Below are 23,547 nucleotides of genomic sequence, written 5' to 3'. Positions count from 1 at the left end.
TTCCGGGTTGGTTCCATTCTGTGTCATATTCCATGGTTCCAGCAGAATGGTGGAATTAGAGCAATAACAGCAGATGGATTCGGGAAAGATTTTCCAGGGAAACAGAGCTCGGTACAACCACAGGCTCCAGAGAAAAACTTCCCAGAAGAACATCCAGCCTGCCTGGGAATGTGCTTCCCAACTGAACAAAATGCTGGGAATTTGGGATTTGCCAAGCTGGGATTTCAGGCTGCGCTCCCATCTGGACATTCCCATTCTGGAGCATCATCATTTCTGGAAAATGGAGGAAAAACTGGAAAGAAAATGATTTGGGGTTGTTTTGCTTGTTGTTGTTTTAGGGATTTAGGTTTGTTTTTTTTTCCTCAGAAATTACTGACTTGGAGCACCATAATTTCTGGGAAATGGAGAAAAATTGGGAAAGAAAAATGAGTTTTTCTTCAAGCAGTGGTTTTTAGGGATTTGGGGGTGTTTTTCTCAGAAATCACCATCTTATGGCACCATCATTTATGGAAAGTGGAGGAAAAGTTGGAAAGAAAAATGAGTTTTTCTTCAAGCAGTGATTTTTAGGGATTTGGGGGTTTTTTCCTAAAAAATTATGCATAGAACCATGGTGCATGCAGCAAAACCCCACCATTTATCCCATTCCTTCTTTTCCTTTCTCCCAGTCTCTCGTTTGCTTCCCAAATCTTTTATACAAAGAATCCAGGGAAATTCTTGCCAGGAAAACTCTTCCATGGATCTCACCTTCCCCAGCTTTGGGAAAAGTAGCTGAAATAAAGATTTTGCTTTCTGTACCTGGGGTTGTTTCTCTCTTTTCCATAAGTTTTTCCATAAGTTTTTCTGCATTCCCTGGCTAAAAGCACCACACTGACCCTGGAAAAGTCTCTGGGGGCAATTTTAGCTCCTTTAATCCAAAGAATTCCCAAAAGGAAGCTGCCACCAACTCCTTTTCCCCTAAATCAATCCCAAATCTTCAAGATCTCCCAAATTTCCTGAAAATAGGGAGTTTTAAAGTAGAAAATTCCAGATAAAAATGGATCCCAAGACTTGAATCCTCCTGCTTCCCTCACCCTGCATCCTGAAAAGGAAACCTGGGCAATTTCCATGATTTTAAAGCCACATTGGAAAGCTCCACATCTTTTTCCCTCCTTTTCCTATTTCTAATCCCATCCCTAGTTTGGAAAAAGAATTCCCAGGCTGGCAGGAGCTCTGTGGTGGAGCAGGAGCATTCCCAGCTGCTCTGGAATTCCTCATTCCCCACAGATTCAGAAGTTTTCCCACAATTTTGGATCTTTCCCATTTCCTGTTTGCTGCACTGACTATAATTACAATTAAAAATTCCCTGATCATTTCCAGGGCTGGAAAAACCACACCCAGAATGTTTTCAATCCAAAGAATTCCAGAGAAATCCCTATCTTCTGGGAAGCAGCAAAAAATCCATCATTTTTATCCCTAAATAAACTCACCTCCAGGAGAAATATTTGGATTTTGGAGCTCTCATGACTCATCCCAGTGCCAGGAGCAGGGGAATCATTAAATCCATGTCAATTCCAGGGGTACAACAACCTTTCCAAGCATCCAAAGGGATCCACAGGATCCAAATTATCCCTAATGGCCTAAAAACCACTGGGAATCTCAACCTGACAAGATTTTGGGGGAAATGGAATATGTCAAAGCTGGATGCTCCCATATTTAAATCACTTTTCCAGGGCTGGACACCTCTTTTGGGAAAGAAATTTCCCTAAAATCCAACTTAAGCTTCCCCTGCTCTGCTTGTTGAGCTCCCTCTATCCCAGGAATGCCACAATCCCTCATTCCCATCTCCTCCCAGCCTGTTTTGGGGACAAAGAGCCTGTTTGGGTGTGGTTCTGTCCCTCTGGATGGATTTTTCTCGGGAATAACAACAGGCACCGGTGCCTTGGGCAAACTCTTCCCTTCCTCTCCAGGAGGAAACTTTGGATTTACGACAGGAACGAGATAAAATCGAGGCCGATAAGGAAACCAGGCAACAAATCAGGCTAATGGATTGCCTCTGGATGAGTGGAATGGGATTTAATGACTCCAGCAAGGATCTATCCCACCCCAAGGATTGGGAGAAAATGCAGGAGATGGGAGGGGAAAGTGGGAAAACAAACAGAGAGCGCTTCCAAGCCAGGGAGCAATCCTGGCTAAAAGCTCCGATGGAGACTTTGGCCTTCCACACCCTCCCTGGACAGGCTGGGAATGGCAATTCCCAAACCTGGACAGGCTGAGAATGGCAATTCCCAAACCTGGACAGGCTGGGAATGGCAATTCCTAAACCTGGACAGGCTGGGAATCGCAATTCCCAATCCCTGGACTGTCTGGGAATGGTAATTCCTAAACCTAGACAGGCTGGGAATGGCAATTCCCAAATGTGGACAGGCTGGAATCTCCATCCTTCCCTGGAATGAGAGCTGGGATTCATTTGGGGGTTCCCTGTTCTTGCTCCCTGCTCTGTTCCTGTAAATCCTGAGGATTCCTCATTCTCCTCCTGATTTTCCAGAGTGGTTTTATTTTTCCTGGCAAGATCCAGGCTGCAACACCAGGAAAATCTGTGTGTGCTCTCTGCCCTCAGCACCTTCTCCTTGCTTAATTTTGGGAGATTTCCTGTTCTCTCACGGGTTTTTCAGTAAAATCCCTGGGATTCAGATGGGGCAGGGCCTTCCTGTAGGGAAAACTCTGGATTTGTGTCCTTGCAGAGATGTGGGAAGAGGTTCATCCCCTCAGGAATGGGCAAACAGGGAGATGAGCTGGATCCCTGGGATGAGGAGGGATTTGCTTCCCTGTTCCCAAAGCTGTGGATGTTCCCTCCCCAGCTGCATTTGTATTCCAGCCAAAAGCTACTGCAGAGATTTGGACACCCAACAATTCCTGCCAGACATTGGGAATGACAGCCTAATGCTATTTCCAGGGGAAATCACATTAAAATCAGCTCTCCAAGGAATTGCTTTGTCTCTGGATCGTTCTGGAAGCAAATCCCTCTCTGCTGGCTCCAGGTTGGAATGCTGCAATCTCAGCCACCACAAGGCCATTTCAGGAGTGAAATTCCATGTGCAGGAAACTGAGGAATTGCCACTGGATTTGGGGTTTTGCTGATGCAAAACCCAGCACAGAGCCCGTGAATTCCCAGGGGATCATATTGGAATCATCTCCCTTTTTCCATGCAAGGAAGAACCCAAAACAATTCATCCACCAGATCATTTCTCCCTGTTTTTCTGTGTTTTCATTCCTTTTGAGTCAGAATCCTGAATTTTTCCGGCATGGAAAAGACACCTGGACAGGGATGGGCTCAGTGCTGCCAGAGATCTTTTCCCACCTCAGCGATCCTGTGATTCCAGGGATGCAGAACCCTCCATTCCCATGTCCTGCCTCCGTCTGTGTGGCCCAGCTCAGCTCCCAGGTTTTTATCAGGTTAGAAATCCACAGATCTGCTTTTCCCTCCCTGAAAACGTGCTGGAAAAATCCAAACACCATCGAGTGCCATGAATTAATTCCATGGAAATGCTTCTGATTCCTGTCAGGAGCCAGGCGCAGACACGTCAGGAAATAAAAGAATTCCAAGTGTGGGATGGGGGCCCGTCAGCCCTGTCTGGCACCCGGCATATGGGGCTGGAATCTGTGGAGAAACGGGACAGGGATGCAAACAGGATGCTCTCATTAATTCTGGGAATGCATAATTAATTAATTACCCTGCCCAGGGGAGCTGCTGTCACCACGGCTCCCGGAGCCAGGGAGCCAGCGCTTCTCCTCCGGTGAAGCAGGAATTGTGCACGGGATTTGTGCTGCCTTGCTCTTGGAATCAGGAATTGTGTATGGGATTTGTGCTGTCTGGCTCTTGGAATCAGGAATTGTGTATGGGATTTGTGCTGCCTGGCTCTTGGAATCAGGAATTGTGTATGGGATTTGTGCTGCCTGGCTCTTGGAATCGGGAATTGTGCAGGAATTGTGTATGGCATTTGTGCTGCCTGGCTCTTGGAATCGGGAATTGTGCAGGAATTGTGTATGGGATTTGTGCTGACTGGCTCTGTTGTTCCTCCTGGATGCAGGAATTGTGCCCAGGATGGCTGCTCCATCCCTGGAGGTGTCCAAGGCCAGAGCACCCTGGGACAGTGGAAATTTTCCTGCTCATGGCAGGAGTTGGAATGGGATGAGCTTGAAGTCCCTCCCAATCCAGAGCATTCCATGATTCTTTGTTTTGCTAGGAAAAGCCAGGAGTGCATAAATTCATTGAGGCCTTAGAGGGATTTTTATTCTTTATTTTTTTCCAACAAATTCTCCAGAGAAAACCATGGTGGGATTCAGCTCTGGAGCAGGGAGGGGAAAAGCCCCAAATCTCCCTCTGGAATATTAAATAGGGATCTTCTGGAGCAGGGGGGGCTGCAATCCTGGATCTCCCATCCCAGAGGGTTGCACCAGGATTATAAACCCCAAATCCAGCCAGCAGAGGTGATCCATGGAAGGTGAAGGGAAAACTCTTCCCTGATAATTCCCAGGTCACTGCACTTCCAGGCCTGGGCTGTGTTTGCATCCAGGGCCAAATCCCCACAGAAATTCCTTCATGATCTCCCACTCCCACAAGCCAGGGTTGTTCATTCCCAGCTTTTCCCAAGGGCTGCTGCTTTTCCTGTTGGGAAAGCTCAGCGGGTTCATCCCAGGCTGAGGGAGTGGGATGCATCCAGAGTTTGGGATGACTCCTGGCTCGAGGTCAGGAACGGGATCCAGGGCTTAAAGGCTCAGGAGCAGGGAGCCAGCAGGGACAGCTTCACCTCCCGTGGCTTTCCAGGGAATGATGGGCAGATAGGGAGGATTAAGTGTGAAAGGGAGAGGGAACACAGAAACCCCGGAGCGCCGCCCATCCCATGGCAACAGCGCCGGATTTCCATGGAGTTCTCCAAACAACGCCCAAAAGGGCAGGAATGAAGGATCCAGGAACACCAGGAGCAGGGTGAGGTGAGCAGCTGAGGCATTCCAGGTGAGCCAGGGGCTGGAGCTGGATAAAATATCCTGGGAATAAATCTGGGATGAAATCTGCCGCTCCTGCCTCGGCTGCAGCTCCAAGGAGCAGGGACAGGTGTTGGAAATTGGGATTTGTAGGATTTAAGGATGCTCCTGATGGAGCAAGGCTGGCACAGGGAATGTTTAGATCCCAGGGATAATCCCAGCCCCGGGACCTCAGGGAATAGAGAGCTGGGAGTTTAACAGATGGAAGGTGCAAAAATTCTAGGTGTGCCCTGCCCTTACTCCAACATCAAGCCACTGATAAATCCCAGGATAAATTCCACACCTAAATCCTGGGATAAATTCCACACTTCAGGAACTTTCCTGGATTTTTCCTCCCTTGGGGAGCAGCCAGGAGAGATCCCAAAGCCAGAGGATTCCATGGTGACCCTGCTGAAACCCAGGAAGTGCCCAAGAATCCCAAACCTTTTGGGATGCCCACCTGGAATCTGCCTTTTGGAATTGCTGTCTCCTAATGCCACTTGTCCAAACTGCACCCATGATTTCCCCCCCTCAATTAAACCCATTTTTCATGGAATAAAAAGTGAATCCCTGAAGGAAGCTGCTCCTCTATCCCAAAGGTTGCTTGGTGGATTTTTCCACACACCCTTCCTTCCCATCCTTTGGTATCCAGCAGCTGGAATTCCCTTTGTTGCATGGATCTCATTGAATATTCATAGCTGGAGCCTGAACCAGAAATTCCAGTTTATTTTTTATTTATTATTTTATTTAATTTTTTACTTTATCCAAATTATTTTTCTACCTCCTGAAGGTCAGGTAGGCACCAGGCAAATTTTCCATAATCTTCCCGTGGGTGGATTTGTTGGTTTTTTTTCCAGCAGAGCAGAGCCAACATTTGGAATCCTTGGATGAATCAAAGGAAAAGCTGAATAAGCTGGAATTTGGAAGGATTGTCTGTCGAGGTATTAAAAATGTCACTCAATCCCTGGGGCTGAGGGATTGGGGCTGGAATGTGTGGAGAAAAAAAGGGATCTGGGGAGTGTCGGTGCTGTCTGGAGCTTCCTGGGAAGGGCTGGCTGGGAGGACAGATTTTCCAGGGAATTTGTCAGTCTTTGTGGAAGGATGACATGTTTTGATGGAATGTGTGCAGGGAGGTTGGCAGCTCAGCTGGCTCCTCAAAATTCCACTGCCAAGCTGCCAGGAGAAGCCCAGGAACGGCGTTTGGGGTTCGGGGAAAAGCCAGCAGAGCTTCCTAAGGCATCGAGCAGGTCTGAGGAAAGATTTGTTAGGATGGGGAGGGAATCCCGTGGAGCAAAGGCTGAGTGACACTGGAGAGATGATCTGCAGGAGCTGCTCCCAGAAAAAAAATTCCTTGGGCCAGGAAAAAAAATAAACTCCTGCAAAGCAGCATTCCCATGGCACTGAATTCCCCAGGGTTGGAATTTTCCTGGGAACTGGGGCATTGAGAGCTTTCCTAAATTTGCTCCTTAAATATGATGGATTGCAGCATTACCAACGGGAATGTTGGAGGGGCTGGCTGGAATTTCTGTTTTCTGGGAATTGGGATACCCATCCTGGTCTGGGGGGGTGGGAAAAGAAGTGTGGTCAGTCTGGGGCAGGTGGAAAACAAGGCCCAGGTTTATCCACCTCTTTTCCATGGTTTGTTCCCTCCAGATAAAACTTCCTTAGGTTAATTCCAAGGATTTGATCAAACTCCACGGAAGGAGGGGACAAATGCTCTTTGCTCTGCTCAAAACAGGGTTTAGCTCCTTCCCAGAAATCTGAATTTATTAAAATCCTTTTTCTTTCCAAAGCAGATTTTCCTGCCCCAACCTTGAGCTTTCCAGTCATTTCTCACTTCAGAGTTTCCAGGAGGGATCATTTCAGGTGGAAAACTGAGGGAATCACACCAAACCTACAGGAAATTAATTTTATTAATTAATCAATCAGCTAAACCTGGCTGTGCTGGGATTTGGAATGTGGGCACTGCCTGCTAGTGGGAGAAACATGGGAGTAAATTACTCATGGTCCCAGCCAGGCTCTGGGTGCATCCTGTGAGTTCCTGGCTTTGGGAATGTGAGTGTCACATCCAACAGAATAAACGGAATGATGGAATCACTAAAGTTGGGAAAAACCTCCAGGACTGACAAACACCCCCTGGAAACTGTGCCAGTCAGCAGGATTGAGCTGGGTTTAATTTCTGAAAACACAGCTTTGAGTCCAGACTTGTACTCAGAACCAAGGAATGGACACAAAATCTCCCCAGGAGCCCACGGCCATCAGCACTGGCATCACAACAACGGGGTCACAGCACATTTCATGGGTTGGGAGGGTGGAAATGTCATGGCTACATTGATTCCTTTCCGGAATGTTTTCCTAATCTTGGTTTTTTATCCTTTCTGGCTGTGTTTGAAGAGTTTCTGGCTGTTCTGGCTCGCTGGGATGGGTTCATGACAGGAAAACAAAGCAAAGGCAGCACGCAGCACATCAGAACCCATTTCCAGAGCTGTGCTGGTGCCTTTTTTGCATGAAACTCTGAAGAAATCTCATTTTCCTTTCAGAAATCCCCTTGAAGAATTCACAAAGATCCCAGCTGAGCTGTTTGCTGCTCGGAGCTGATCCCAGCAGTGCAAAGCAGCCTTAAACCAAGCTTAACAAGGGAATTAGAGCCAGCTTAGTGTTGATTTGCATCACTAGAGGGGTACAAAGCCTGGAAATCATTCCCTGGAGGACCCAAAGTGGTCCCAGACATCACATCCATCAGGACACCATGAGAGCTTGGCACTTCCAGCTGGGAAAAGCAGGGAAGAGCCCTCTGTGTACATTTCTTGGAGCTTCTGGGGCTCCACATTTTCCTTTTGTGTGAACTGAGCTCTCCTTGAAGTCCCCAAGTCCTCCAGGGGACTCTGCAGCGCCAGGCTCTGCTCCAGTTGAAGTCCCCAAGTCCTCCAGGGACTCTGCAGTGCCAGACCATGCCCTCCTTGAAGTCCCCAAGTCCTCCAGGGGACTCTGCAGCGCCGGGCCGTGCCCTCAGACCTTGCTGGTCTGCATGTGCCCGTTGAACTCTGCGTTCCTCTGGGTCAGCATGGACTCCTGCAGGCGGCTGCTGTTCTCCTGCCTGTGCTCCACGGGGTCTCCATCCTCCGCTCCGTCGCCCTTCCGGAGGCAGAGAACCTTCTGGAAGCTCTGCTTGAAGTTGTCGGAGAGGAAGCCGTAGAGGATGGGGTTGGCGCAGCTGTTGGCGTAGGACAGCACCACCATGAAGAAGTAGAGCCCCTCCAGGACGGGGTCGGCGGGCAGGATGAGGATCAGGTTGACGATGTTCATGGTGTAGAAGGGCAGCCAGCAGAAGACGAAGACCACCACGATGATCACCACCATCCTGGTGACCTTCCGCTCCGACCTGCGGCGCCGCGTGGAGCCCACGCGGATCCCCGAGGACTTGACCTTGACCACGATCAGCAGGTAGCACAGGCAGATGACCAGCAAAGGGCCAAAGAAGCCCAGCACCGAGGTGTAGATGATGAACGCCGCCGACCAGACGTTGACCGGCTCCGGCCAGTTCATGTTGCACGTCTGGAAGTCCTCCTGCACGTCCGAGAAGATGATCACGGGCAGCACCACCAAGAAGGAGAAGGTCCAAACGGTGGCACTGATGAGCTTGGCCACCCTGGGGCGTCTCCACTTGGTGGATTTGATGGGGTGCACCACGGCCAGGTAGCGGTCCATGCTCATCACCGTCAGGCAGAAGATGCTGGTGAACTGGTTGATGCCGTCCACGGTCATCACCAGCCGGCAGAGGAAGGAGCCGAAGGGCCAGTAGGAGATGGCGTTTTGGGTGGCCAGGAAGGGCAGGCCCAGCATGAAGAGCACGTCGGCCACGGCCAGGTTGAGGATGTAGATGTTGGTGACCGTTTTCATCTTGGCGTGGCGCAGCACCACGTAGATGACCAGGGCGTTGCCGCTCAGCCCCACGGCGCACACCAGCAGGTAGCAGATGGGGATGAGCACCTTGTGGATGTACTGGAACGGGGGCGGCTCCGCCAGCGTCCCGTTCTCCGTCGCGTTGGGCAGCAGGGAGGAGTTCGCCTCGCCGGGAGCGGCTTCCATGCTGAATGTGCTGGAAAAGTACAGGGGATCCATGGGTTTTTGTTTTCTCTCTGTGTTTTTTTTCCTCTTAAGAGAGATTAAACTTCATGGGCATCTTGTTCCTGGAAGGGAAATTCAAAATTTGAAAAGTAAAAAAATTCAAAAATTCAAAACTTTCAGAAATTCAAAAATTCAAAACTTCCAGAAATTCAAAAATTCAGAAAATAAAAAATTCAAGGAAAAGAGAGACAGGACTTTTACAAAGTGGACGTTTACAATCTCTTCCATTTTCTCTTCTATTCAGGATTTGGGGTTGGATTACTGAGACAAGGAGTAGGATGGGATCAATTCCCAACAAAGGAATTGTACAATGGGAGAATCCCCATGCTCATCCCAGCAGATCCCAGGTTCTGTTTCATTTTCACAGGATCCAGGGTTGGGTGTAGCTGTGATGGATTTTTCCCTGTGAGGCTGGAGAGGCTCTGGAACAGAATTCCCAGAGAAGCTGTGGCTGCCCCATCCTTGGAACTGTCCAAGGCTTGGTTGGACGGGGCTTGGAGCAATCTGGGATAGAGGAAGGTTTTGGGGTTGGAACTGAGACCAGGAGAGAAAGTAAAACTTTCCATAACAATGAAAAACCCTTGGAAAATATCCCTGAGCTCCAAGACAGAAAGGATCACATCTGAGATCTTCCCCAGCAGGTCAGGGTGTGTGCACAGAGAAGGGAAGGAATAAACTCTTTTTTCCATCTCTCAAGATTAATATTTGCTTTCCCACATCCTCTCCTCTCACCCTGAACTGCTTTTTATCCCAAAAATCCCTTTTTCCTGCAGGAAATCCAAGCTGCAGTGGGCAGCTCCAGGACAGCTGAGCAGATTTGAAGGTGAAATAAATTTTACCAGTCATTCTGAAAAAGGTGGAGAATTTCCAACACCTCTTTCCTGTGGTGAGCTTGATTCCCAGGAATACTTTTCCACCTTTTTGTCAGAATGGGTTTCGATTTATCAGGTAGAGAAACTTGAGAACATCATATTAAAAAAAAAAAAAAAGGAGATTTAGAGCACAAAATCCCACAGCAAATCCTGGTGAAGGTGGAAGAAATGCCCAGCAATTTTTGCTGCCATCACCTGACGATCAGATTCCCACAATAATCCGGGGGTTTGGATCTGGAATCACAAACAGGCAGCCCACAGCACTGCAAAAACTCCTTGTCTCCAGGAGCAATCAGAAACCACCTCCATCAGTGGCTGGGCTTTCTCCTGGGGTGAGAAAACCTGGGGGAGAGGAGGAGCCCCTGCAGCTCCCGGGAGGAATCACAAATGTGCCGAGCTGCTTTGGGAATGTGCAGATGGGGAGTAGGTGTCTCACGTGGCTGGGTGGAGATGCACCGGGGAAATTGGGAGTGCAGGGAGAGCTGAGGGAGCTGCTGGAGCTCCTGGGGGGTGGGGATGGGGCAGGAGGAGCTGGATGTGCTGCTGGAATGTTTGAGGTTTAGGTGTTGGGAGCATCCCTGCAATTCCCAACATCCCGCTGCAGGCAGAGGTCAGCCGAGCTCCTCATAAATTAAACAGGAGTGGGTCAGAGCCTGGGTAAAATAGCACAGGAAAAGACCAGTTCTGGCTGGAAAAGTGGAATTTTATATCCTGATCTTCAGCTTGTTTTGAATTCCTGAGTTGTAGCAAACCTCAGGTTATTTATGGGGGAATTCTGGGAGAAGCCGAAGCTGGGACCCCTCATTCTCAGCTGGGAGGGGTCTGGAAATTCCCATTTTCTTGCTGTGATCCCACTGGGATCACTGAAGGGAAGAACAGGAAGGAAAAATACATGGGATGGGGCAGGCAGTTTATAAACTCATATCCATGGGGCTGCATCCTTGGCATTGGGAATGTTCTTCCCAGACAAGCTCAGCACATCCAGGCTGGGCCCAAAAAGCCAAAATTTCCATTGAGCCTGGGAAAAATTGGAAGGCACGGAAAGAAAAAGTGCTGGAGCTCAGCAGGGAAGGTCAGGAGGGGCAGTCAAGTGTGGCTCATCCTCTAAAAAATGGAAAAGGACACATTTCCAAAGTCCCTTTTCCCACAGCGCACATCCTTGGATTCAGGACTGGAGGAATTACACAATAACTTCAGTCCTGGTCCTTCCACCACCTTTGGAGTTCAGGCCTTGGAAAGAGGAGCTTTTTTTTTCTTTGGATAATTCCCATTTCTTCTCCCCCTGGAGAAATCCTCCAGCCCCAAATCCCTCTTTGCAGAGGGCCTCGGGCTCTCCCAGCCATCCATTGGCATTCCAGGGGTTTTCCATGAAGGACTTGGGTGTGTTTTCCATGGAGAGGTGTGGATTTTTTTTTTTTTTGATGGATTTTTGGATTTATTTTTTGGATTTTCCAACAGAGAGGAACTTCCAGGTTCCCCCAGCAGCCAGACTTTTCCTGGAGTCAGGGACACTTTGTCTCCTCAGCGTTTTGGGGCTCTTCCTGTGGGTTTGTGGGAATATTCACCTTTCCCTTGGGATTTTTGTTCCGTGGGATGAACTGTACAACATTCCCTGTCATACCCAGCGGATTGGGAAGGGAATCCCAGAATCCTGGAGGTCAGAAGGGACCTCCAAGCTCATCCACCAGCACCTCCCAATATCCCAGATCGCTCCAGCCTGGATGTGGACAATTCCAGGGATGCCCCAGTGCATTTCCTGAGGGAAAATCCATTTCCTAAGGCTCTGCTGCAAATCTTTCCAACTCTTCCCTGCTGTTTTCAGCACCAGGAAGGAATTTACTCCACCTGGACATTCCCCATTCCCAGGATTTGATGTCCCAAAGCCCCCAGATCTGCAATCCAAACCCAGATCCCCATCCCACGTTTGCTTCCCTCAGCCTTTGCCTTGCAGCTACCAGAATTCTGGGATTTTTCCTGGAAAAAAAAACCCTGAGCAGCTGCAAATCCATGTTTTCCTGGCTGCCTTGGAGGAGCACAGGGAATTTTCCCCCTATCCAGGTGACAATTTGTCCCTCACCAGCACGATTTGGCCTCAGCTCCTTTTGTCACCACGACCCTGAACCTCCACAAAGGCTGATTAAAGACGATGATTAAAGGTAATTAAGAGGCGCTGATTGATCCCTCATAGCCTTGTTTGTTGTTCTTAATTAAGGGATTAATAACAAACACACCTCCAGGGGATTTCCTCTCATCCAGATTTTCTTCTCTTTGATTTCCAAGCCCCCACCCTGGGATTGTCCATAAATTTTGGGTTTTCTGCTTAAAATTGAGGAGCTGGGAATGTAGACCTGGAATAATCGCTGACAGAATTCCAAGTTTTAACAGAGCACCATCCAGGAAAAAAATCAGCATCCACAGCAGCTGAATATATCTCTGTCCCTGCTTCCCAAAAAAATTCAGGGAATAAATAGCAGAGGTGTTATGGTGCTAGAATTTCACATTTGTGAAAACTCCTAAATAAACCTGGGTGAAAAAAAAAAAGCCAAGAATTAACAAAACAGCCACTGAAAAATCATCCCGACCTAAGGAAAAACAAACATTTAAAATGGAATTAAAATTTTTAATTTAAAATTAAAAATGCTCAGGCAGATCAAGACTGAAGTTTTCCCTGGGCTCTGGTCACAGCAGGAAAGCAAAAATAACTCCGTGGAGAACATTGCATGAGAGTGGGGCAGGGCTCAGGCAGGAATTGCAGGAATTAAACCTGATTTTCCAAGCTGGATTGGATCCTGCTGCCTGTTTGCCTCTGGAATCATCACTCTCTCATCCACGATAATTGCTGGGAATGGAATTACAGCACCAGCACGGCAGATTGCTGCTTCCAGCAGTAGGATAATTAGGGATAACACAGCCAGTGGGAATCCAGGCTTTTCAAACTGTCTTGGGAGGAAAAACACCCGGAGAACTCTCCAGGAATTGTCTCCCGGCAGCAGAGCTCCCATCCCGTGGAGCTGGCTGCAACAAATCCCTGGGATTTTCATCAATTCATCATTTCCATGGCTCGGAGCTGCGTGTCCATCACCTGCTGCTTCCCAGAGAGCCGCGGGGCCTCGTTCCTGGCTTTGGGTGGATGGAGAAGGCAGGAGGGACCTGGCAGAGCAGCTCTGGGATAACTCAGAAATCCCGGGAAAGCTGGGTGGGAAATGCAGCATCACCCCGAGAGCTGCCTCAGCTCTGAGGGATGAAAATGTTCTGTACAATGCAGCGAGGACACCTTTGGTGTCCCATTCCCACCACCTGGAGTTAAAAAAAAACCGAAGGAATCTGTTCAGATTCTCTCAAAAAGGAATTTTCTCCTTGGATAAATCTGCCTTTGATGCTTCTCAGGGGGAGTTCGTTGCCCCGAAAAACAAAATTATGGATTTTTCTCTGCTGAAAACAAAACTTTCTCACCTGAAATTGCTCCTCTGTTTCCACTCTCTGAATTAGGACTAAACCAATCAGCTGAACTCCGAGTTCCACAACTTCTTCCCACTTTTAACCCTAAAAAATCGTTTAAAATTGTATATTTGGCACCACCTTGCTACCCCTCAGCTCCTCCCAGGGTTCCCCAGAGCACCTGAGAAACTGCTCCGATTTTTAGGAGCAAACAACTCATGAAACAACCCGTAAATCCAAATCTTTGCTGAATCCTTTTTTTTTCTCCCCAAACACATTCAAGTCGTGTTCAGAGATTACTCACTGGGGCTGAGCTGCTCCTGCCTCACCAACACTCGTGGAAAGCAAATCCTGGGTTTGCTCCCAGGTTTAAGCTGGGTTTGCTCACAGATTTAAACTGGGTTTGCTCCCAGATTTAAGGTGCGTTTGGTCCCAGATTTAAGATGCATTTGCTCCCGGATTTAAACTGGGTTTGATCCAAGATTTAAACTGGGTTTTCTCCCAGATTTAAACTGGGTTTGCTCCTGGATTTAAACTGGGCTTGCTTCCTGATTAAGACGGGTTTGCTCCCGAATTTAAGGTGGATTTGCTCTTGGATTTAAGGCGGGTTTGCTCCCAGATTTAAGATGGGTTTGCTCCCAGATTTTAGGTGGTTTGGTCCTGGGTTTAAACTAGGTTTGCTCCCAGACTTAAACTGCGTTTGGTCCCAGATTTAAGGCTGGGTTTGCTCCCGGCAGAGCAAGGTGTGGAGCTCCATCTCTGTTCCCCCACCGGGCAGTGGGGCTGGGCTGCCGCTCCCAAACCCGGCTCCAGCACCCCCCCAAACCCCGGGGGTTTTCCCAAAGGTTTCTGTTCCTCCCTTCCCCTCTGCAATCCAGGGACACGCAGAGGTTTCAGGGATATTCCAGGTCGCTGCAGGAGCGTTAATTCCAGGCTGAGGGAGAGCAGGAACAGCCCCGGGCCCCGCGGTGGAAGGAGCTCAGGAACAGCAGCTCCGGCGGCAAATTCCAGGATTTGGGGTGTCTGGCTGGGATCCATCTGCCTTGGATGCAGTCCCACCGCAGGCACCGAGCCCTGCTGGCTGTCCCCAGGAGCTGGGGGTCCCTCAAGCGCACCCAGACTGGTCCCAGCGCCCCGGGAGCAGCTGTGGGGCTCACCCGGGGGTCTCCTCCTCCCCAGAGCTACAAAAACTCTCTGCTTGAGCCCAAACCGCCTGAGCCCGGCTCTTTCTGAGCCCGGCTCTTTCTGAGCCCGGCTGTCCTTTCCCTGCTCTGGGCTCCGGAGCTGGGAGCTGCAGGGAGCCAGCCCAGGGTCAGCCGGAGCTTCTCCCAGCCCGGCCCCATCCCGACCCGCGATGTCACCTTGGCCCGACGCCCCCGATGTCACCGTGACCTTGACATCTCCGCTGGCTGACCCCCCTGGAGCAGCTGGCACCCCCTGCTCTCCCTGCCGTGTTTCACCCCAGGGCTCTGCTCGCTCCCTGAGCCCCACCAGGGCTCTGTCACATCCCCGGGTGACAGCGGCCCCGGGCTGTGCCCGCTGCTGCCTTTCGCGTCCCTTCCCAGCTCCAGAGCCGCGCTCAGGCTGCTCCTGCTTCAAACGCGGCAATCCCCATGGCCGGGGGTCCCTCCCGGGCACCCCCAGCCAGGATTGTCACCTCACTGCTCAGAGGGTCCCTCCCGGGCACCCCCAGCCAGGATTGTCACCCCACTGCCCGGAGAGTCTCTCCTTGTCATCCTCCCAGCCAGGATTGTCACCCCATTGCCCAGAGGGTCCCCTCTTGTCATCCTCTCAGCCAGGATTGTCACCCCATTGCCCAAAGGGTCCCTCTCTCCGGCACCCCCACCAGGACGGGAGGGTGACCAGGTGACCTGGAAGGGTCACCCCACTGCCCAGAGGGTCCCCCTCGCCATTCCCCAGCCAGGATGGAGTCACTCCAGCACCAACCCCTCCCTTAGAAGGGCAAATTCTGTGTCTCCACAAGCCGGACCGGCGTCTCCGGTTCCTCCTCCACGCCACCGAGCCCCCCAAGCGGGGTGCGCCCTGCGGACCCCCCGCCTGCCCCGTGCCCATCCTCCCCGCAGCGATCGCTCCCGTTCCCCGCATCCCGGCTCGCCGTTCCCGGCTCCCGGCCGTGCTCACCTGCGGCTCCAGGGCTGCTCTCCCCCGGAGCAGGAGCCTGCCGCTCCCGCAGCCGCTCCGGGAGCGCTCCCCGCGCTGGCCGCTCCCCCGGGAGGAGCCACGGGGCTCGGAGGGGCCGGGGGTGCCGCAGCCCTGGGGCCGCCCCCTGCTCGGCAGCTCGGGCTGGAGCTGGGAGCGGCTGCTGCGGGCAGCGGGAGCGCTGCGCAGGGATGCTGTGCCCGCCGGTGCCCCCGCGAGTGCGTGTGCCACCTGCGAGTGTGTGTGTGCCACCTGCGAGTGTGTGTGTGCCACCTCCCCGTGTGTGTGTGTGTGCCACCTCCCCGTGTGTGTGTGTGTGCCACCTCCCCGTGTGTGTGTGTGTGCCACCTCCCCGTGTGTGTGTGTGTGCCACCTCCCCGTGTGTGTGTGTGTGCCACCTCCCCGTGTGTGTGTGTGTGCCCCCTCCCCGTGTGTGTGTGGGTGCCCCCCCCCCGTGTGTGTGCGTGTGTGCCACCTGCGAGTGTGTGTGTGCCACCTCCCCGTGTGTGTGCGTGTGTGCCACCTCCCCGTGTGTGTGTGTGCCCCCTCCCCGTGTGCGTGTGTGCCACCTCTTCATGTCTGTCCCCTTTCCCATGTCTGTGCCACCTCCCCATGCCTGTGTCCCCATCCCTTCCCCGCTCCCCCATCCCTGTGCTCCTGTCCTCATCCCTGGTCCCCCGTCTCTGTTCCCCCTTCCCATCCCTGTTCCCTCATCCCCATCCCCGTTCCCCATGCCCTTCCCTGTTCCCCCAACTCTATCCCCCCATCCCCATCCCTGTTCCCCCATCCCTGTCCCTCCATCCCCATCCCTGCCCCCCATCCCCATCCCTGTCCTCCCATCCCTGTCTCTCCATCCGCAACCCCGTTCCCCCATCCCTGTCCCCCATCCCCGTTCCCCGTTCCCCATCCCGGGCTGTCCTTACCCGGCTCTGCCGCTCCCGGTTCTTGAGCCGGAGGGGGAAGAGCCGCATTTCCCCCTGCTCCATCTCCTGTCCAGCCCCGAGCAATCCTCCAAAGCCTCCCGCAGGCTGCGAGCGAGCCCCTCCCGACCCCCAAAGGCGGCAGCCGAGCCCGGGGTGCGTTTGGGGGGCTCTGGCACCTGCGGGGCTCTGGTTTCTGGCCCCTGTCCCTGGGCAGAAGGGGAGCCCGAGTGCCCGGGGGCATCGCGCCTCTCCCCGGAGAGCGGGATCCCATGTGGGGAGGTTTTCCTCCAGCTGGCTCCGAGTCAGGCCCTAAAATCGCCCCTGGAGGGAAGATGGGCGCTGAAAATCCAGGCTGCGAGGGGAGCCCGGTGTTGGGCTCGCTCCCTCCTAAACTCCCCGTGGTGCTGCTGGGCAGGAAGGGGCTGGAGTATTTGGGATTTTGAGTATTTTGCGATGCAACAAGTGCGATAAAAGTGAGGCAGAGCTGTCCCCCCTCCTCCCCGCACCCTCCCTGTGCTGCCACATACTCAAACATCACTCCCAGCATCACCTCGAGTGTTTTCTCCCCACTTTCTGGGCAGCCTGGGGGGCTCAGAGCAGCTCCGAGCTCAGCCCCTCCTCATCAGCATGCACAGAGCGTCGCGCTCATAATAATGGATCTGATCTTAATCCTCTGTTGAGGCTTTTCAATTAGAGCCGGGTGCTTGAGTCAGACGTGTGAACACGGGGGAAAAAAAGCGAGGCAGAGCTGCTGCTGGCATGTCAGGCTGGAATTCAATCTGCTGATGTATTTATGGGCATGGGTTGCTAAATGCGAGCGAGACTCCAGCCTGCTCTCGCCATGACAATGGGAAGAGTCATCTGATAAAAATAGAATTTGGCATGATAAACAGCCAAGCAGAGGAGCTTCGGATCACCTGCTCGGCAAACACGCCCAGAAAATGCCCACAATTTATTGCCCAGCAGTGATCCCGCCAGGAATGACAGCTTGAAGCCAAATGGGGTTAATTTAAAGGAATTACCTTTATTTTATTAGAATTTATTGGCGGTTTGTGCTAGGGAAAATGTTGCTGGATAAACACGGTGGTGCCTAAGTTGCCCTGAAGAAAGCAGCACTTTTCCTGTAAATAAACACTGGGAAAAGAGGAATTTTACTGGGATCTTTGCAGGGACACAGGCAGGATTTTCAAAAGCTCTCAAGGCTGGTTAAATTCTTTACCCACTCGAGCCAACAGCGCCGTGTTGGGGCTGAATGGAGGGAACACAAAGCCTGGGAGAGCATTCCCTGCAATCCTGTTTCTGTGCCCGATTCCCCTGGGCAGAGGGCAAAGAGCTCCTGGCATCCATGGGTGGCACAGAGACCTTTGGTGGCACAGCCCCCCAGAGGGATGGGAGAGTTTCTTTTCTTTTGAATTTTTCTGTGTCTCCCCTTTTGCTGGATGGAATATTTGATGATCCGCGCGCTTGTGACATTTTTTACGTTGACATTGCGGAGAGGAAGGAGAGCTGAGCTGGAGATAAAAGCCTCAAAATGAGGGATTTGGGTTGGTTCTGCTCTTTGTGCGTGTCCTCGTGGCCGTGAAGGACAATGGGATGGTGGGGCGTGTGGGGAAGAGCGTTCCCAGCAGGACAAGGAGTGACCCTGCCCCTCTGGGTGCTGTGTCCACCTCTGGGTCCCAGCACAGAGGGGACAGGAGCTCCTGGAGGGATGTGAGGATGAGGAAGGGCTGGAGCAGCTCCGTGCCCAGGAAAGGCTGAGGGAGCTGGGGCTGCTCAGCCTGGAGAGGAGCCCCAGCTGAGAGGGGACTCAGCCCTGGCAGTCCCTGTGTGTCCCTGGGTGTCCCTGTCCCTGGGTGTCCCCATGGATCCCTGTGTATCCCTGTGTTTTCCTGGGTGCCCCTGGGTGTCCCCAGGTGTCCCTGTCTATTCCTGGGTGTCCCTGGATATCCCTGGGTGTTCCATAGATCTCTGTGTGTCTCTGGGTGTCCCTGTCTGTCTTTGGGTGGCCTTGTCTGTCCCTGGATGTCCCTGGGTATCCCCATGTGTCCCTGTGTGTCTCTGCATATCCCTGTGTGTCTCTGGGTGTCCCCAGGTGTCCCTGGGTGTCCCTGTCTGTTCCTGGGTGTCCCTGGGTGTCCCCATGGGTTCCTGGGTGTCCCCAGGTGTCCCTGTGTGTCCCTGTCCTGCAGGGAGGGCTCTGCTCCAGGGGAACGGGCAGGGACTGATCCCAGGAATCCCCCCTGAACTTCTGCCTGGTCCTGAGCAGATCCCACAGACGGTGTGGAGTCTCTCTCTTGGGGATATTCCCGAATTTCAGGATGTGATCCCACTCTGGGATGACCCCCGTGCTCCCTTCCAACCTGCCCCATCCCAGGATCCCATGATCCATGTCCAAACCCCTCCCAAATCCCCCTCATTCTGTTCCAAGCCTCCTCATTCTGTCCCACCCAGCAATTCCATGTCCTGGCACGATCCCTGGATGGGTTTTTCCCCGGGAATGCTGAGGATGGGGAAATGCTGGCACACGTCCTGGCACTATCCCAGACCAACTCCTGCGGGAGTGACACGGGGGAGCTGCGGGGACAGGAGCTCGGGAGGCTCCTCCTGCCTTTGGAATCTGGCTGAGGCAGCAGGGATGAGCTGGATCCCTATTTTTAGAAGGAAAAACTCCTGGAGAAACTTGTGGCAGCAGCTTCTCCCAGTGGAGATTGGCATTAAGGAGGAGGAATGAGGGGTGTGGAATCATCTCCAGGAGAGGTTCGGGTCCAAGCCTGGCTGGAATTGGATGGAAGTGTTGGAATTGGATAGAAATTCTGGATTGAATAAAAGTGTTGGAATTGGATGGAAATTCTGGATTGGATGGGAATGCTGGAATTGGATGGAAATGCTGGAATTGGAGCTCACTCTGATTAAGGACTGGAACAGGCCAATCGAGATCCCTTTAAACCTCAGACCAGCAGAGAGACAGAGGAGCAGAAGATCCTTGGGTTGCTCCCAGGTTCTGGAATGGTTGATCTAAACATTCATTGCGAGCAAATCCATATTTTTTGAAGGAAGAACTCCTGGGGAACTTAGGGCAGCAGCTTTTCCCAGTGGAGATTGGCATTAATGAATGAGGGGTGTGAAATCATCTCCAGGAGAGACTCGGATCCAAGCTTGGCTGGAACTGGGTGGAAATGTTGGAATTGAATCCTTAGGGCTGGATTGACTCTGATTAAGGGCTGGACTAATTAAATCAAGATCCCTTTAAACCTCAGAACAGCAGAGGGACCGAGGAGCAGAAGGCCCTTGGGTTGCTCCCAGTTTTTGGAGCCTTTGCTCCAAAAATGGGTTGGATGGGAAGGACTTGACACAGAATTTTCACATCCAGCAGAGGAAAAGGGTCAAAGCCAGTGGAAGCAGTGTGGAAATGAGGGAAAATCTGCAGAGCTTGGTCAGGCTGGGAATCAACAGAAACAAAACCATTCCAAGTGGTGAAGGGGCAGCTTTATTTTAAAAAAATTGAGTTGGAGGCTTTGGAAAAGAGGGAAGCAGTTCCTGGTTACACAGAGGGTTGGGGCTGGAGATTTGTCCACTCCTCATTCCCACAAAATTCCCTGAAGTGCAGGAGGGCCCCCAAGTGATGAAGGGGCAGCTTTATTTAAAAAAAAAATTGAGTTGGAGGTTTTGGAAAAGAGGGAAGCAGTTCCTGGTTACACAGAGGGTTGGGGCTGGAGATTTGTCCACTCCTCATTCCCACAAAATTCCCTGAAGTGCAGGAGGGCCTTGGGAAGTTCCCAATCCCAGCCAGACGTTTCCAGTCAATCTCAGACTCAGTCCCAGCTCCTGAGGAACCCAATCCCAGCTCCTGAGGGATCCAATCCCAGCTCCTGAGGGATCCAATCCCAGCTCCTGAGGGATCCAATCCCAGCTCCTGAGGGACCCAATCCCAGCTCCTGAGGGACCCAATCCCAGCTCCTGAGGGACTCAATCCCAGCTCCTGAGGGACTCAATCCCAGCTCCTGAGGGACTCAATCCCTGCCTTTGCCTGAAATTCCCACCACGTTTTCCTCTAAGGCTTTTAAATACTGATTTTTAACTTGACTTGGCCTGAGAAAAAGGAGATGAATGGGATAAGAGCTCTGGATATTGCTGGGAGAATCATGGATCAGAGTGGAAATCATCACTTGGAGTTTCCAAAGCCAGCTGAGATTTAGGCTCTGGTGAGCCCTGAGTTATTCCTGTTGCCATAGAAATAAATGGATGTGTTTGCTGCTGCTCCCTGCTCCAGAGATATCCACAGACATCCATCACCACCTCCAGCCACGGCACTTGGTTCCCAGGTTTTCCTTCTCCCAGGAATTCCATGTCCAGCAGGAGGTTTTATTTTTATTTTTATATTTATTCTTAATTTTTATTTTTATTGTAATTTTTTATTTTATTTTTTTAAAAATATTTTTTAAATTTTATTTTTAATTTTCTGAATTTTTAAATTTTTATTTCTATATTTTCATTTTCATTTTTACTTCTAAATTTTTTTTAAAATTTTTTTTTGTGTTTGTTTTTTTACTTGTTTGGGTTTTTTGGTTTTTTTTTTTGTTTGTTTGTTTTTTTAATGCTGTTGTTCAGCCTGAGCACTTTGGGAGCTCCCAGAACCCGAGCTCAGCTCCCAACTGGGAGCAGCTCCATGACATTCCCAGTTTGCAGCCCAATGTTTTCCCTACACTGAGAAAATCGGGAATTGCAGTGAGGCTGAGGCAGTTTCACCTCCCTTTGTTCTGCTCCTGAGGGAGGGAGGGAGGGAGGGAGGGATGGAAATCAGCGCCTGTCAGAGCCTCTCCAAGGGACTGGAATTCCAGACCCATCTGGTGTCAGACTGGGGAATTGGGATGGGGAAGATATTCCCGCTTGGATTTCTCCCACTGGGAGTTCTGAGCTTGGAAGTTTCCTCGGAGCAGGAAACCAAAGGGTTGGATTTGCCACCTGGAGGGAAGCTGGGCTTGGAGTTTGCCTGGGAATTTATTTTTGGAGCTTGGAGCTTGCCTGGGAATTTATTTTTCCTGGGAATATATTTTCCCAGCTGTTCCCTACGGAGCAAAAATCAGGACGGAGCACTAGGGAAAGGCTGGGAGAGCTGGGAATGTTCACCTGGAGAGGAGAAGCTTCGGGGCGAGCTCAGGGTGACCTTGCAGGGCCTGAAGGAACTCCAGGAAACATGGAATATTTCCAAGGGATGGAGCGACAGGACACGGGGAATGGCTTCCCACTGCCAGAGTCAGGGATGGATGGGATTTTGGGGATTGGGAATTCCTGGCTGGGAGGGTGGGGAGGGCTGGGATGGAATTCCCAGAGGAGCTGCGGCTGCCCCATCCCTGGGAGTGAATCCTCCAGCCTCAGTTAAACTTAGAGTCGAGCCTTAAATGAGTGCTCAGAGCCAGGCCTAAAATAAGAATTAAATCCACTTTAGGTTGGATTAGCCTCTGGATAAATTTTATCTTGTCTTCAACCCTTATCAGCTTTATTTTCCTGTTCCTTCACCTCTTATGAGTTAAACTCAAAGTCAATCCTTAACGAGTGCTCAAAGCCAAGCCTAAAGCAAGAATTAAATCCCTTTTTAGGATGGATGAGCCTCTAGAGAAGGATTTCTCTTATCTGTGACCCTTATCAGCTTTATTTTCCTGTTCCTCCAGACTACATGAGTTAAACTCAAAGTCGAGCCTTAAACAAGAATTAAATCCACTTTGGGATGGATGAATCTCTGGTTAAGGATTCCTCCTATCTGTGACATTTTCTGAGCCTTTTCAGCTTTATTTTCCTGTTCCTCCAGCCTCATATGGGTTAAACTCAGAGTCAAGCCTTAAACGAGAATTAAATCCACTTTGGGATGGATGAGCCTCTGGATAAGGATTTATTTTGTCTTCAACCCTTATCAGCTTTATTCTCCTGTTCCTCCACCGCTCATCAGTTAAAGTCAAGCCTTAAATGAGTGTTCAAAGTCAAGCCTAAAACAAGAGTTAAATCCCTTTAGGATGGATGAGCCTTTAGAAAAGGATTTCTCTTATCTGTGACCCTTATCCGTTTTATTTTCCTGTTCCTCCCATCCGCCCACATTCCCCATCCTCGGCGAGGACGGGTTCGTGGTTTGTCGCTCTCCGTGGTGCTGCAGAGACTCTGGACGCACCAAAAATTCCCTTTTTTGGCCTCATTTTCCCCCCAGCTCCCACTCCCAGCAGGAATTGACTCCAGCCTGAATTCCATGTTTTCCCATCCTCAGAATTCCACAGGGAAAGCTGATCCTGATCCTTATTCCTGCTCCACTCCCACTAAACCCACTTTAAATCCCATTTCACTTTCCCACTTCTAAACAAGCCCGAAACTTCTAATTGCTTCCAGTGAGTCATTCCCGGGTGGAATTGTTCCCTAAAACTCGTGGATTGGGGCTGAGGTGCCAACCATCAGCACTGAAATGGTTTTTCACACGAGGTTTGAATAAATCCATTCAAATCCTGACAGTCCCTGATAGCCTTGGATTGTTCTCCCAGACAAAGCCGAACAGGAACTCGTGCAAAATCCCGTTATTTTTGGAATTCTTTCTTTCCAGCGCCTCTGAAACGTGGTGAAATTCCTGGAAATACATTTTCCACCATGCCAGACTCTGACTAAAATTAAGGAAAGGGTCTGGAAAGGACAGGAGCTCCCAGAATTCCCTGGAGGAAAAGGATTCCTGCATTCCTGCTTTTCTCCTCAGGAATTTCAAGTGATGAATTTTGGGAATATTTTCACATTTCAGAAGGAATCTCTGGTGAATATTCCTGCCTTGGGAAGATAACAACGCCCAGCTCTTATCAAAATCCCTCAGAATCCCATTTATGGAAATTAAAACCCCCAAAAAATGAATAAAAATGGTTTTATCCATAAGGACCCAAAACTATTGGAATTGGAATTCTGGGAATATCAACCTTTTCCTAATGATCCCTCTGGGATGCACTTGGGAAAGATCTGCTGAAAGAAAGAATTCCAGAAGCAAAACCCTCTCCTGCTTCTTC

General features: G+C 50.9%; 1 protein-coding gene across 1 annotated transcript; it reads right to left on the bottom strand.

Annotated features, from left to right (window-relative positions):
- Nucleotides 1–8,010: 8,010 nt before the first annotated feature.
- Nucleotides 8,011–9,123, bottom strand: SSTR5 (somatostatin receptor 5). Its single transcript, XM_041401823.1, has one exon. It carries the CDS (start codon nucleotides 9,121–9,123, stop codon nucleotides 8,011–8,013), a length of 1,113 nt encoding a protein of 370 aa, XP_041257757.1.
- Between the last annotated feature and the right edge of the window lie 14,424 nt (nucleotides 9,124–23,547).

This window comes from Onychostruthus taczanowskii, unplaced genomic scaffold (assembly GCF_017590055.1).
Source record: "Onychostruthus taczanowskii isolate IOZ18803 unplaced genomic scaffold, ASM1759005v1 scaffold19, whole genome shotgun sequence".
NCBI classification, from domain to species: domain Eukaryota; kingdom Metazoa; phylum Chordata; class Aves; order Passeriformes; family Passeridae; genus Onychostruthus; species Onychostruthus taczanowskii.
Note: the sequence above shows the minus strand (reverse complement) of the source record. Positions and strands in the feature narration are given on the sequence as shown.